General features: G+C 48.4%; 1 protein-coding gene across 1 annotated transcript; it reads left to right on the forward strand.

Moving 5' to 3' along the window:
- Window positions 1-12,364: 12,364 nt before the first annotated feature.
- MPC1L (mitochondrial pyruvate carrier 1 like) lies at window positions 12,365-13,173 on the forward strand. The gene has a single exon (XM_002719832.6). The coding sequence runs from the start codon at window positions 12,437-12,439 to the stop codon at window positions 13,037-13,039; it is 603 nt and encodes a 200-aa protein (XP_002719878.3). The 5' UTR covers window positions 12,365-12,436; the 3' UTR covers window positions 13,040-13,173.
- The last annotated feature ends 2,525 nt before the right edge of the window (window positions 13,174-15,698 follow it).

Consider the following 15,698-nt stretch of genomic DNA (forward strand, 5'->3'; position numbering starts at 1 on the left):
TTCTATCTGTGTTAGGCAGAAAGCAATTAATTAAAATAAATGTTCTGCCAAGATTATTACACCTGTTGCTGATGATTTGCTCTTAAATTAAGTCTAATTTGTTCGGGAACATAAATCGCAGTGCTGAGATCTGTGGAGAGGCAGGGAAGCAGACTCATGGCAGACTGTTCTGACATTGAGAGAGGAAATCCAGTCACTTGACACCTGATGGGAATATTCCAGGATTATAAAATATCAGATTTTCTGTATGTGATAGATATGGCTATGGCCTCATCTATTAGGAATAATACAGATTCAATCTTTATTTGCTTTGGCTATGTCTTTTTTGAACGAGTGATAATTTGAACCTGTTTTCATCTCTACTATGTAATACACAAGCTATCAACTTTTTAATGGACAATCCAAAGCTTCCAGTCACGCTGGGGTCAATGACCATGCCTTCCGAATCACACAGTGGCATCAAGCCTTCTGGCCCGGATTTAGATGAAGATTCTTTCCAGCCTTTTTGTGACAGAATGAGTGAATATACCACGTTTTCATGGGAAAATAAAGAGTGATCGGAGAAGTGCATGAGTAAGAAGCATCGTGATGAAAATGCATCAGTAGACACACAGGTGTCGTAGCTGAATCTGTTGCTCTCTGAATCATGGCAACACCCCGGGTGTGTGGAAGTTGGCTCTCAGTGGGAAGAACACGTTCTAAGGTTTGTGAGTGATGACTAAGTTACACTAGTGAAGCCAAGTGGAGACAAGGAGCTCTACATGGACCAGCACTGTGCCCCTGAGGTTGACTGGCCAGTCCCCTGCTTGTCCCATGAATGTCCTACTGGAGCAGGCTCATCCTGGAGCACGCATTGTATTTAGTTGCCAGGGCTCCTTACGGTCGTCCCCTTTGATCTCAGGCAGTTTTGAAGATTGTTGGCCAGTTGTGGGAATGTAAACAGGTGCAGCCACTGTGGGCTACAGTATGGCGATGCCTCAGGAATCTGAATATAGACCTCCCATAGGACCCAGCCACCCCACTCCTGGGAATTTACCCAAGGGAAAGGAAATCAGCGGGTGAAAGTTATCTGTACCCCATGTTTACTGCAGCTCCATTCACAACAGCTAAAACATGGAATCAACCCAGATGCCCATCAACTAATGACTGGATAAAGAAAATGCGGTATATATATACTGTGAAGTACTATTCCGCCATAAAAAAGGATGAATGAAACCCCTTCTTTTTGCAATAAAAATGGATGCACCTAATGGCATCTGGAAGCCATTAGGCTTAGTGAAATAAACCAGTCTCAAAAAGACAAATATTATGTTGTCTTTGATATTAATAAAATTTTTAAACAATTAACGTCCCTCGATCTGGGGTTGATGTTTGCTCATGCCTCAATTCAGGCTGTATGTTTCTGGAAAGACCACTGAAGTGGCAGTGTGCCAATCCCAGTGCATCCTTATCACGAGGTAGGGGATAGGAATATCTCATTTTTGGTGACATAAACTTTGGTTAAACTGCCAAGTTTCTCCCCTATAAAGTAACTTTTTTTCTTTATAATTAAACACTTTAAGATTTATTTATATTCCATTTTTTTCATACTTTCATCCATTAATTTTAGCATCCATTGATGATTTTTTGAATACTTATTTTATTTGAAAGGCAGAGTTAGAGATATCTAACATTGACTAGTTCACTCCCCAAATGGCCTCAATGTGGCCAGGACTGGGCCAGTCTGAAGCCAGAAGCCAGGAGTTTCTTCCAGGTCTCCCATGCAGGTGCAGGGGCCCAGGTCCTCGGGCCATCCTCTGCTGCTTTTCCAGGCACATTAGCAGGGAGCTGGCTCAGAAGTGGAACGGCCAGGACTCTAACCAGTGCTCGTACAGGATGTCAGTGCTGCAGGTGGCAGCTTAACCCACTGTGTCACAACACCAGCCCCTAGTTTCCCACCTTTTTAATCTTCACAATGGGGATTCAATTAAGCTCTAATATGAGCTAGAGCCATATTCAAACCATAACATCAACTGTTACCCAGAAGTATTAAAAATCAGAATTTATAGTTAACTGTAACTTTTAAATCATAAATTGAAATTGGATGAAAGTTTGAAGACATTCTGGGAATAAATCATTATTTGCTTTTATTTTGGATGAAAATTAAAAGTGAATATCTTGGGGCAGGAGTTGTGATGCAGCCGGTTAAGGCGCCACCTGTATGCCACATCAGAGTGCCTGGATTCAAGTCTCAGCTCCTCTTCCCAGCCAGCTTCCTGCTAATGCACACCCTGAGAGACAACCGATGATGGCTCAAGTGCTTGGGTCCCTGCCACCCCCATGGGAGACCCGGAGAGCACTCCAGACTCAGCTTTGCCTGACCCAGCCAGGCTGTTGCAGACATTTGTGGAGTGATGGATGTTCTCTCCCTCTCTCTCTCACTCTACCTTTCAAATAAACTTTAAAAAATGAATATCCTGAGTTTGGCCAGTTACTTTGAAATATTGCCTTCTACTCCTATCAACATACCTCTGAGAGTCTAGTTTCTCATAAAAGTTAAGACAAAACGAAGAAATTAGCTATCCATCATTTCCTGCATGTAGGCTTGTCAACAACTCAACCTAAATCAGATATATTAATAAGAAACCAAGCTTATTTATCACATTAAAAACTTTACTGATGGGGCCAGCACTGCAGCATAGTGGGTAAAGCCGCAGCCTACAGTGCTGGCATCCCACGTGGGTGCAAGTTCGAGTCCCAGCTGCGCCACTTCCGATTCAGCTCTCTGCTATGGCCTGGGAAAGCAGTAGAAGATGGCCCAAGTCCTTGGGCCCCTGCACCTGCGTGGGAGACCCAGAAGAAGTTCCTGGCTCCTGGCTTCAGATTGGCACAGCTCCAGCCATTGCAGTTATTTGAAGAGTGAACCAGAGGATGGATGATTCCCCCCCCACACACTGTAACTCTTTCAATTATATAAATCTTTTAAAAAAATGTTTACTGATACACAGAGTTCTTGTTCAAAGTGTGTATGTAGGCATTAAATATGTGGGAATTGCTTTGACTCATAACTTTTTAGTGAGTCACATTTGTGGAATGACAAAGTTAGGAATAGTCATTATCTCTTAATTGCCTATCTACACTTTCCAAGACTAGAATTGTTTTTCTTGTGTTTGTTCTGATTATTTAAAATGCAATTTTATTCTTTAAATATAACAAAACAATTGGACTTACGTTTCTAAGTCATTTCTTTTGAAATTTTATTTATTTATTTGAGAGGCAGAGTTACAGACAGAGATGGAGAGACAGAGAGAGAGAAAGGTCTTTCATCCACTGGTCACTCCCTAATGGCCACAATGACCAGAGCTGGGCCAATATGAAGCCAGGGGCCAGGAGCCAGGAGCTTCTTCCAAGTCTCCCACGTGGGTGCAGGGGCCCAAGGACCTGGGCCATCTTCCACTGCTTTTCCAGGCCAGAGCAGAGAGCCGGAGCAGAAGTGGAGTAGCCAGGACTCAAACCAGTGCCCAAATGAGATGCTGGCACTGCAGGCAGAGTCTTAGCCACAGCGCCAGCCCTTCTAGGTCATTTTTTAACAGTCTCCTTCTCGGAGTAATTTCTGTTGTGTTCTAGAAAATTACTGGTCCACTGGAGATTAGAAATTGAAAACTGGTCCTTTCCTACCCTCTGAGGACTGCCTGGGGTGGGGTGGGGGGTCTGCCTTGTCCCTCCACCTCTCTCTGCCTTGTCCGGCACCAACACGATGTCTTCTTTGAGAGGAAGAAGAGGGTTCGATGTATTGAGCTAAAAACTGTCCACAAAATGTAGGGAGATAAACTGACATTTGCATAGCTATTTTGAGAAGAATTAGCTGAAAAGAATTCTCCCTACAAAAGCCAGAAAGAAAACTCTAGGACAAAAATCCAAACTGAAACACACTCAAATGTTTTAAATATAAAGAATCCTTAAATCAGAAATGTCAAGCCTTAGAAATAGACCAAGAAACAGGAAGAAATGCATGTGAGTTGAGTGAACTCGGGAAAGAAACTGTAGTCAAAAGACAACTGTCTCAGAAATGAACATATTACAAGCCACCCATGGGAGAAGAGATTCAGATGAAAATGTACTACAGGATACTGAATAAAGATCGGGAGAGAACAAGAAAATGAAAAGCAGATAAATAAGTAAAACAGGTCAGAGAAGAAGTGGTTGAAATGGAATATATGCAAGGAAACTCCAACATATATACAATTGGAGTCCATGAAGAAAAACAACAATGGAAGAGAGAGGATTTGTCAAACTCTAAGAAAACTTCCCGGAAAGAAGAGAAAACCCGAAATCTACATGTTGAAAGGGGCTGGTATGTGCTCAACCCGACTCGGATCGACTCCACGACATAGCTTAATAAAATTTTAGATGGCAAAAGTTCTCAGGGCTTCCAGGCCAAAGGTCAGATTGCACATAGGAATGAGCGAGTGTGCCTGGCATCAGGCTTTTGCAAAGTATTCCAAGAATGGAGCAGCAGTTTCAGGAAGGCCAACGGAACATGGTGCAAGCCAAGAACATTCTATCTAGCCTGGTGGCCCTTTAAGAATGCTGCATACAGCAGACAACTTTCAACTCAACTCTTGAAATGTCTGACTTTGCTTATCTGAGAGGCAGTGGGACAGAAGGACAGCCAGCAAGAGCTCCTGTCCACTGGTTCACTCCCAGCATGCCTGTGGCAGGTGGGGCTGGGAGGGAGCTGGAACTTGAACCCAGGCCTTCTCACACAGGATGGAGGCACCCTAAGCAGCAGCCGAAGCAGTACACCAAACTTGCAACTGTGAAACACTCCTGAGACACACAAAAATAGATTTGATGAATGCAAAGACTTCACATCTTTTTGGATGGGAAAATACATAAATATTTATAAGGCAGGAGTCTCGAGAGAATTCTCTCTTTCTCTCTTACACACACACACACACACACACACACACACATTTTAAGGAATTAGCTAGGGCAGTATTTCTTTGTCACAGCTGTGAGGCCACACACTTTATAAAAATGACCGTCATTAGATTAAGGGCCCACCCTACTCTAGGGGGGCCTCAACTGAACTAATCACAGCTCTAGTAGCCCTAGTCCCAAGTAAGGCCACACTCTAAGGTACCAGGGTCGGAACTTCCATGTATCTTTTTGGGGGCTACAAGTCATCCCATTACTATGTCATAAAAATGGCCCTTCTTCCCAGGTTATTAACACATTTAATGTAATCATGATGAAACTAACAAAGTTTTTAAATTAATTAATTTACTTGAAAGGCAGAATTACAGAGAGGGATCACTCTCCAAATGGCCACAATGGCCAGGGCTGGGCCAGGACTATGCCAGGCTGAAGCCAGGAGCTGGGAGTCTCATCTGGGTCTCCCAGGTGGCTGCTGGGGCCCAAGCACTTGGGTTATTTTCCACTGCTTTCCCAGGCCATAAGCAGGGAGCTGGATCGGAAGTAGAATAGCTGGACTAGAACCAGCGTCCATATGGGATGCTGGCATCGCGAGCAGTGGCTTTACCTGCCACACCACAACACTGGCCCATATCACAGGTGTTTATAACCAACCCTCTTGCCTTCCAAAGGCATGCCCTCAAATGACCTAAGGACCTCCCACTAGACCCCACCTCTAAGCACCATACTAGATCCCACACTCTTAGTAGCATTAACTTATGACTTTATTTTTTCAAAGATTTATTGCGTTGCTTATTTATTTGAAAGGCAAAGCAATAGAGGAAGAGATGGAGGGAGGGAGAGGGAGAGGGAGACAGAGACAGCGACAGAGACAGAGGGACCAAGGGATAGGGAGGGAGAGGTATCTTCCATTGACTGGTTCCTTCCCCAAAGGGTTAAAACAGCCAGGGCTGGGCCAGGGCAAAGCCAGGAGCCAGGGACTCCATTATGGTCTCCCATTTGGGTGGCAGGGGCCCAAGTTCTTGAAGAACTTGGGCCATCTTCCCCTGCCTTCCCAAGTGCCTCAGCAGGAAAGTGGATCGGAAGTAGAGCAGCCGAGGCTGGAACCAGAACTCTGATGATACGGGATGCCAGCATCATAATCAGTGGTTTAACCCACTGCGCCACAACACCGGCCTCTAACATTTTTCTTTTGTTTATTAATTTATGAGAGAGAGAGAAAGGAAGCGCGCGCTCTTCCATCCACTGCTTCTCTGCCCAAATGCCTGCAGCAGCTGGGGCTAGGACAGGTCAAAGCCAGGAGCCTAGAACTGCATCTGGGTCTCCTACATGGGTAGCAGAGGCCAAGTACTGCTGCCTCCCAGGGGCATTAGTAAGAAGCTGGTTTGGAAGCAGAGTAGTCTGGACTCAAACCCCCAAGCAGCGGCTTAACCCACCACACCACAATGCCCATGCAACTCACAACTTCAGAGTTTAAAGTCTTGCATGAGTCTGGAAAGCAAATGATATTCAAACTGTAGGACACACGTGCACATAGACATATATCCGGCTCCCCTCCTCCACTCTCTGTCCAGCTGGAGTCTGCTCCACAGAGGAGAGGCAGCTGGGAGCTGCCGCACGCAGCTTCCTCCCTGTGGCGCTCACTGACCCCCAGTGACTCCCGGAGCCTCCCCTCAGGGCCCCGGGGTCTCCTGCTTGCCCCTGCCCCGCTGCGACTCCTTCCACACTGTGCGGCTCTGCTTCCCTCCCAGAGACCCAACACTGAACTCCATGAGGGCTCCCCAGCTCCCACTGTTCTGGCAAGTGCTTTGTGAGCGGGAAATATTTTCAAAATAAAAAGTGCACACAAGTCAAATCCTGCGTTTGTCTACATTTTCCTAAGATTGAAAATAGTGGATGACCCTCTTGGTAAAATTAAAAAGTTTTTCTTCCGGTGCGAAGACTTGGCGTTTGTATGGCCACTAACCTGTCTCCTGGGACAGTGCAGGGTGGCAAGTACAGCACCCCAGAATCTGCCACCTAGAAATAAGGGCCGCCTGCTGCTAACGGCACTTGCAAGACAGAAGTGGAGAGGGCTTCTAACCCTCCCCTGCTCTTGGCTGCCGGAAAGTGTAGCCTAACCACCCAGGCTCCAGCCACTGGATTCGCGCAACGGAGGCAACAAGAGTAGAATCAGGGCCACAGATGGCTCTCCAATTACTTTCAGCCGTTGTCTGAAAATAGCGCAGCCAATATATCCGCCTATTGTTTTATTCATCCTGCTTCTCTTGAGGCACAATGCTATTTATTCCCTTTGGTAGGATTTAAGAGCAAATATTCCAAGGAAATCAGCACAGGATATAGCCACACACACACACACACACACACACACACGAACATTTCCTGAAATACTCAAATCCTAAATGGCCCGTTTTCACAGTCATAATTCACAAACAGTTATATGTTTTCATAAATGCTGGCCAGCATTCCAGGCCAAATTTAATGGAATCCATTTCTGCGTTTTATTGTTTTAACCCACAACACAAAAACACTCATTTAAAAAGTAAAATGCTGAGATCACTCCAGTAATATTTGATTCAGGCAAGAATCATCAATGGATGATTAAAAACCAGTGGGTTCAATATTTGATGAGGAAGCAGATAATCACATAGTCTCAAAGTATCTCCCCATAAATTATTTATTCGTTACAAAGAGGAAGATACTGGCTTTACAGTGGAGAAACCTGGCAAACACGGCCTTACCATGGCGAAGAATGAGAACCACACACCACGTGCCCTCAAGGTGACATACTGAGGATGCAATGTGACTACTGTGCTGCTCCTGCCCCAAATGAACTTCCAGAAGGTGGCCAGCTGTCCAAGTGCGCTGCAGCAGCTGTAACAAAATATCTTGGGGCCGGCACTGTGGGGTAGCAGGTAAAGCCACCACCTGCAGTGCCGGCATCCCATATGGACACAGGTTTGAGTCCCGGTTGCTCCACTACGGATCCAGCTCTCTGCTATGGCCTGGGAAAGCAGTGGAGGATGGCCCAAGTCCTTGGGCCCCTGCACCCACATGGGAGACCCGAAAGAAGTTCCTGGCTCCTGGCTTCGGATCAGCGCAACTCCAGCCATTGTGGCCATCTGGGGAGTGAACCACTGGATGGAAGACCTTTCTCTCTCTCTCTGCCTCTCCTCTCTCTATGTAACTCTGACTTTCAAATAAATAAATAAATCTTAAAAAAAAAAAAGAGGGGCCACCGCCATGGCTCACTTGGTTAATCCTCCGCCTGTGATGCCGGCATCCCATATGGGCGCTGGGTTCTAGTCTCGGCTGCTCCTCTTCCAGTCCAGCTCTCTGCTGTGGCCCGGGAGTTCAGTGGAGGATGGCCCAAGTGCTTGGGTCCCTGCACCTGCATGGGAGACCAGGAAGAGGCACCTGGCTCCTGGCTTCGGATCAGCGCAGTTCCGGCCATAGCGGCCATTAGGGGAGTGAACCAACAGAAGGAAGATCTTTCTCTCTGTCTCTCTCTCCCACTGTCTAACTCTGCCTGTCAAAAAAAAAAAAAAAATCTTAGACTGGGCAATTTAGAAGCAACAATTTTTTCCCTCACAGTTCTGGAGGCTGGAAGACCAAGATCCAGGCACGAGCATCTCTGGGTGTCAGCTGAGGACCCGCTGCTGCCAAGGCGGCGCCTCCTTGGTGTGTCCTCACGTGGCCAGAGGGATGGAAAGGTGGAGAATGGAATTAGAGAGCTCCCTTCAACCTCTTTCATGAAGGCACCAATCTCATTCACAAAGCCAAACCCTCCAGACCTATAGCACTTTGCAAAGGCCCGCTTCTTCTTAGATCACCTTGGGGGTTAAGTTCCATCGCGTAGATTCTGGGGAGACACACACGCACATTCTGACTGTAGCCGCAGTAACCAGAAAACACCGATCGAATCCAAACCACGGGATGTTCTGTCAGGCTGCAACTCTTCTGAAATGTCCAGGTTGAGGAACGCCCCAGACAGACCGAAGTGTTCTAGAGTAAGGGAGACTACAGAGGCACTGTGTTTAAATGCCATGTATGATCCCGCTTTGGATCTTGGACTAGAAAAACAAAATTGTTTTCCGAGACGTTATTGGAATAATCGGCAAAGCTTCGATGTGGAATACAGATCACAGTATGGTAGCAATGTTGAATGTCTTGATGTTGATGGGTAATGCGGTGGTAATGCAGAACAAAGCCCACGAATGTCTCTCGGCTTAGGGAATAAGATACTGAAATTGTTAAGAAATACCCTTATGGGTAGAGAGAAAAACCAAGCAAATGTGGCAAAATGTTAACAGTCGGAAAATCTAAGTGAAGTATACAAAGGGTTTTTTTTTTTTTTGACATTTCTTGCTTTGTTATTCCTGTTTTAGACTATTCTAACGTCTCTGTGAGTTTCTAATTACTTCCAAGTAAAAAGCTGAAAACACTCAATTAAAATAAAGAGCTGTGATTTCTACGGTCCGCTGCATTGGGACTCCCTGAAGAGCAGCATAGGACCAGGGAGCTTCACATCAAGCAGGATCTCCCAAGACCCCTGGTTAGAACGCACGCAGTGGCGCATTATCAACACTGCGGCAAGCTATCCCTGTATTTCAGGACCAGGAAAAGGCAACTTTGCATCTATCGCTGTACCTGCTTGTCTTCTCCCATCATTTTCCTTTGAAGCATGATAATGAACTTGCCAGCCATGTTCTTGTTAGTGTCTCTTGGTTGAGTCCCCCAGTATACCCTGATAGCTTTATGTTTGTGCAGAAAAGAGTAGAAATACCACTTCCAATAAGCGTAATTGTCGCTCCCCCTCTTCATGGAGGAACGACACTAAACCCTGCCTAGGCTTCATATCCGAGTCACGGCACCATTATGTCGCTCCCCCTCTTCGTGGAGGAGCAACACTGAACCCTGCGCTGTTCTTTTCGTCTGCTCGGCCCTCCCCGGGTTTGCTGCTGGTTCTTCCCGGGTTGGCTACTATCCCTTCCACCTCCGTGGAAGGGCAGTTCCCCCTGGCCACATTCCCCACTTCCGCAGGGGAGCGGCACACCGCCGGCCGGCTCTCTCGGGGGCTGCACAGGTGTTCCTTCAGCTAGATGTTCCCCTTAGATGTTCCTGGTGCATGCCGTCTCTCTCCTCCTTTATAGTCCTCTTCTGCCAATCCCAACTCGGCTGCTCACACGCCGAGCACGCTGCTCTCCTCCAATCAGGAGCAAGTCCTACAGTTTATTGGTTGAACTGGAGGCAGCTGTGTAGAAGCTGTTTTCTTCTCTCCCAGCGCCATATTGTGGGAGAGCAGGTGCACAGAATAAGTCTCAATTCCAGTAACAGTCTAGTCCGAGCTGCTCCCCACAGTAATGGTAAAGAAATTCCATTTAAAATTATGATAAACCTTTAGCTGTTCATTTTCATTCATTAAAACATAGTTCCTGGTGCCAGCAATGTGGTGTAGCGGGTAAAGCTGCCGCCTGCAGTGCTGGCAACCCATATGGGCACCAATTCGAGTCCTGGCTGCTCTACTTCCAATCCAGCTCTCTGCTATGGCCTGGGAAAGCAGTGGAAGACGGCCCAGGTCCTTGGGTACATTGCCACCGCAGCAATCAAGAAGTATCCACCAGGCCAAAACCTCGTACAGAGGCATCCACCAGGGAAATCACTTACACGTGGTCAACCATTGCTAGTTGTACTGGGAAAAGTAGCACAGACTGGGGAAATAATCTCCAGTTTCGTCATTAAAGAAATTTCCCTGTGGCAGGTGTTTGTCCCAGCAGAGAAAACGCCACCTGGGCTGCTGCTTCCTGCATCCATAGCACAGCGCTGGGTCTCACGCCCGGCTCTGCTGCCAGCTCCAGCTCCACCAGCGCCCGTCCTGAGAGGCAGCAGGTGATGGCTCAAGTAGTTTGGTCCTTGCCAGCCACGTGGGAGACTCGGACTGAGTTTCCCGCTCCCAGCCTCAATCTGGCCCAGGAGTAGCCAGGCCAAGCATTTGGGGAGTGAATCTGCAGAGGGAGCTCTCCGTCTACCTCTCAAATAAATAATTTAAAAAATCATTTTCATCAATGAATATTAAAACCATGAGGTGAAACATTGTTGGAAAGCACAATATGCGGCTGGCGCCGCGGCTCACTAGGCTAATCCTCCGCCTTGTGGCGCCGGCACACCAGGTTCTAGTCCCGGTCGGGGCGCCGGATTCTGTCCTGGTTGCCCCTCTTCCAGGCCAGCTCTCTGCTGTGGCCAGGGAGTGCAGTGGAGGATGGCCCAAGTGCTTGGACCCTGCACCCCATGGGAGACCAGGATAAGTACCTGGCTCCTGCCATCAGATAAGCGCGGTGCGCCGGCCACAGCGTGCCAGCCGCGGCGGCCATTGGAGGGTGAACCAACAGCAAAGGAGGACCTTTCTCTCTGTCTCTCTCTCTCACTGTCCACTCTGCCTGTCAAAAAAAAAAAAAAATGCATGCACTCTCAAGGTGGTTTCCCGTGGATTACTGGTTGATAACCGAGGGGAAAAGAACCTTTACAATGGAGAAGCCTGGCAGACAACTGCTTAACCAAGTGATCATAGTATCAGCAATGGCAGACAAAGTGCCGTCCATTGTGACACGCTAAGAATGCAACATCACCCATGTACCTGTCTTCCCAAAAATGGGTAATCTAAATCTGATTATGAGAAAGCAGGTCAGACAAATCCAAATTGAGGACCTTCTGAAAAATGACCAGTTTGGACTGTCGATGCTATGAAAAGCAAAAAAAAAAAAAAAAAAAAAAAAAAAAAGGCAAATTCTTCTAGATTAAAGGTGAAGAAGTTAACTAAATGAACCTTGGATCCTGGATCTCCTCTCCAACAAGAAATAATAAAAAAAGAAACATCCATAAAGCTATAAAATTTAAATATGCACTGCATATAACAGTGCTATACTAAATTAAATGCTAATTATCTGAGTGGATTATTGTATCACAGTGGAATGGGAGAATGTCCTTGTTAAGGGACAGATGCTTAAATATTTCGGGGTGAAACATCACGATGTCTGGAAGTAATACCCAAGCATGTTGGACTGAAACTGTACCTAGTGGAGGAATTCTGCATTAATATCTGTTTCAGAGCTGCCTGCAGTGCCGGCATCCGATATGGGCGCTGGTTTGAGACTGGGCTGCCCCAATTCCCATCCAGCTCTCTGCTATGGCCTGGGAAAGCAGTAGAAGATGGCCCAAGTCCTTGGGCCCCTGCACCCACACGGGAGACCCAAAGGAAGCTCCTGGCTCATGGCTTTGGAATGGTGCAGCTCTGGCCGGGTGCGGCCAATTGGGGAGTCAACCAGTGGAAGGAAGACCTCTCTCTCTCTCTCTGCTTCTCCTTCTCTAACTGATTTTCAAATAAATAAATAAATCTTTAAAAGAACAGCGACACCTGGACTCCACCTCTGCCAGAGAGAGACACGCACGCTCTGCACGCTTTACGGAGTCACGTAAAGGCGTGGAAGTGAGGCCACGCCCCCACCCTGGCACATGCCGGCTGATGCACTTTACGGCAGCTCGCACAGGCCAGAGGGCAAGGCCGTATTCCGCGCTCGGGACCGAGGCACGTGCTGTTCGAGGCTCTTCGCAACAATCACATGAAGGCGCGAGGAGTTCCACGTCACTGTGGGCCGGCTCTTCAGCCGTTGGCGTGAACCTGGAGGTTATGGCGAGGCTGGTGTCACTATGGCAGAGGACGAGAGACTACGTGAAGACCAAGGAGTTCCGGGACTACATTACCAGCACGCACTTCTGGGGTCCTGTGGCCAACTGGGGCATTCCGCTGGCTGCCCTTAAAGACATGAAGGCGCCGCCGGACATCATCAGCGGCCGCATGACCACAGCGCTCATCTGCTACTCTCTGGTCTTCATGCGCTTCGCCTACCGTGTACGGCCTCGGAACCTGCTGCTGATGGCGTGTCACGGCACCAACGTGATGATGCAGAGCATTCAGGCGAGCCGCTACCTAGCCTACTACTATGGTGGCGGCTCTACACCTGCCGCCGCCGCGGAGGCCAGCGCACCTGCACCTGCCGCGGACGCCTGCGACCCTGCACCTGCCGCCGCCGCGGACGCCTGCGACCCTCCCCCCATCTCCTGCTAGGGTGGGGAGGGCTGCTAGCCCCAGTTCCAGGTCCTCGAAATGAGGTTCTGAATGGTTGCGAGGGCCTGATCAAATTTTTACAGCCTGCAAGCGCTGGGCTGTTAGTCCTCCCGAAGAAAGATCAATGAGGACTTTGGATTCGCAGTGTAAATCGGATTAAAACCTGCAGCTTGATTAATGAAAATGTTTTCCAGCTGTTAAGTGTTTATTTCATAAACGGAATAAAATGGTTTTTTGAGGGTGAGGGTAGGTTGGCTAGGCTTCTCTGCAGACTTTGCAACTTGAGGGTTCGTTTATATGGGAGAGGAAGACTTGGTGTAAACAAAAAGTCCATCATGTTATCTACCAAGTCACCACTTTTCTGTTGAAGCTTTTTTGGCAACATCACCCCCCCCCCCTTGTTTTGGGTGTCCAGAGCAAGTAAGGGCGCTTAGTATCATAGGTGGCTTTTAAAACTAGTTATGGTTACAAAGCTACACCAAAAAAGGCCTCAGGGCTATCTATATATGCTCTGGGAAATGTTTGCAAGTAGGTCTAAATGCAGTGAAATACAGCTTAGACTTAAAAAAAATTTTTTTTAATTATTTGAAAGGCAAAGAGATAAAGAGGTCACCCATTCAGTGGTTCACTTCCCAACTGCCCACAACAACTGGCGCTGGGCCAGGCTGACGCGAGGAGCTGGACACATGGGTAGCAGGGACCCAAGTACTCGAGCTATCATCTGCTTCTTCCTAGGGCACACGCACAGCAGCAGGAGACTGGAATGGGGAGGGGTGAGGGGACTCCAACCCAGGCGCTGCAGTATGGCATGTGGCTGTTTTAACCACTGGGAAAAACCCTGGCCCCCAGTTTAAACTCTTTAGGGAACCTAGAATCTTGTGATGACCCAGAGCAGTTAAAGAATCTGCCATGGAGATGGCAGATGAGAATGGTTGGGTGCTGTCACCCTTGGGCTCTATGTAAATAGAAGAGTAAAAATGACAACTTGGAATTGTTTTCCACCTCCCTAAAGGGAAATGGCTGTGTGTACAACTGGTTGACCTATCACCCTGTGCTGGATGCAGACTAGGGGTGGCAGCAGGCGAGGGTCAGTGGTCAATAGCAGGGGCCTGGGGTGTTCCCCTGGGAATCCTCTTAAACTGGGGCACTTGAGAAGAGGGGAGAGAGAAATGCTGAGCTGGGGGGTGAGGCCGTTCGCTCTGGAGCAGAGGCTGGCCTCTAGGGTTTGAGCCGACGTGTCCCCCTGCCCTGGCCTCCGGAGACTGCAGGAAGTTGCAGAGTGAGTGGGGTGGTGGTGGGGGGACTCTGATGTATTTACAAGGGCTTGGAGTCTGCTTCGGTTAAAGCTTTTCAAATGCAAACGAACTGAATGCAACTATGGGGAAGGCTCTGAAGATGAGACTGGCACAACGTTAGGGTAGCAGAGCTCTGGAAGGCCGTCCTTTACCCTGCGAGGCATCCAAACAGAAGTCCTCTTTCCAGGCAGCCTCAGCTCCACATTCTGCAAGCAGGGCAGTGAAAGCAAGCCCGGGACGGGAGAGTTGTGTTAGTCAACCACTGCTGTGTAACAGATCATCCCCCAAGCTGAGCTTCAAACAATGCATGTTTTCTCCCGCTTTCTGAGGGTCTGGAATGCGGCGGTGACTTACCTGGGCGCCTCCGGGCTCCTGGACTCTCACCCATCAGCTGGAACCGCAGGCTCAGACTTGACGGGGTCCCGAAGATCCACCTCCAACCTCATTCAATACAGCTGTCTGCAGGAGGCTTGTGGGCCTCCATCACAGGGCGGCTCATGACAGCACGCGGCTTCTCCCAGAGCAGTGTTCCAAGAGAGAGCCCAGTGTGCAAGTCCTGGTCACTTACTTATTTATTTGAAAGGCAGAGACAAGGAGAGATCTTCCATCTGCTGGTTCACTTCCCAAATGTCCCCAACAGCCAGGGCTGGGCCAAGCTGAAGCCAGGAATCCAAACTCCATGCGGTGGCAGGGGCCTCATGTACTTGAGTTATCATCCGCCGCCTCCCAGGGTGTGCTTTTGCAGGAAGCTGGATGGGAAGCAGAGCTGCGCACTCAGTCCCATCCAGTGTGCCATGGGATGCAGGCATCCCAAATAGCATCTTGATCACTGGGCCAAACACTCGCACCAGTCCTGGTCTTTTATAGCTTAATGTTGGAGGTGACATGACCATCATTTCTGCTATTTTATTTTTTTTTTATTTGACAGGTAGAGTTATAGACAGTGAGAGAGAAAGACAGAGAGAAAGGTCTTCCTTTTCCGTTGGTTCACCCCCCAATGGCTGCTGCGGCCGGCGCACCGCGCTGATCCGAAGCCAGGAGCCAGGTGCTTCCTCCTGGTCTCCCATGCGGGTACAGGGCCCAAGCACTTGGGCCATCCTCCACTGCACTCCCGGGCCACAGCAGGGAGCTGGAATGGAAGAGGGGCAACCAGGACTAGAACCCAGCACCCATATGGGATGCTGGTGCTGCAGGCAGAGGATTAACCAAGTGAGCCACGGCAGCGGCCCCGATTTCTGCTATTTTTTCACAGACTAACCCTGGTACACTGTGGGAAGACAAGACGGGGTGGAGACACCAGGAGGCAGGGGCCATTAAGGGTCATCTTGGAGGCTGGTTATCACACGTGGTTCTGAGCCAAGAAT

This window comes from Oryctolagus cuniculus, chromosome X, assembly GCF_051225735.1.
Source record: "Oryctolagus cuniculus isolate XC-2025 breed Fujian yellow rabbit chromosome X, ASM5122573v1, whole genome shotgun sequence".
NCBI classification, from domain to species: domain Eukaryota; kingdom Metazoa; phylum Chordata; class Mammalia; order Lagomorpha; family Leporidae; genus Oryctolagus; species Oryctolagus cuniculus.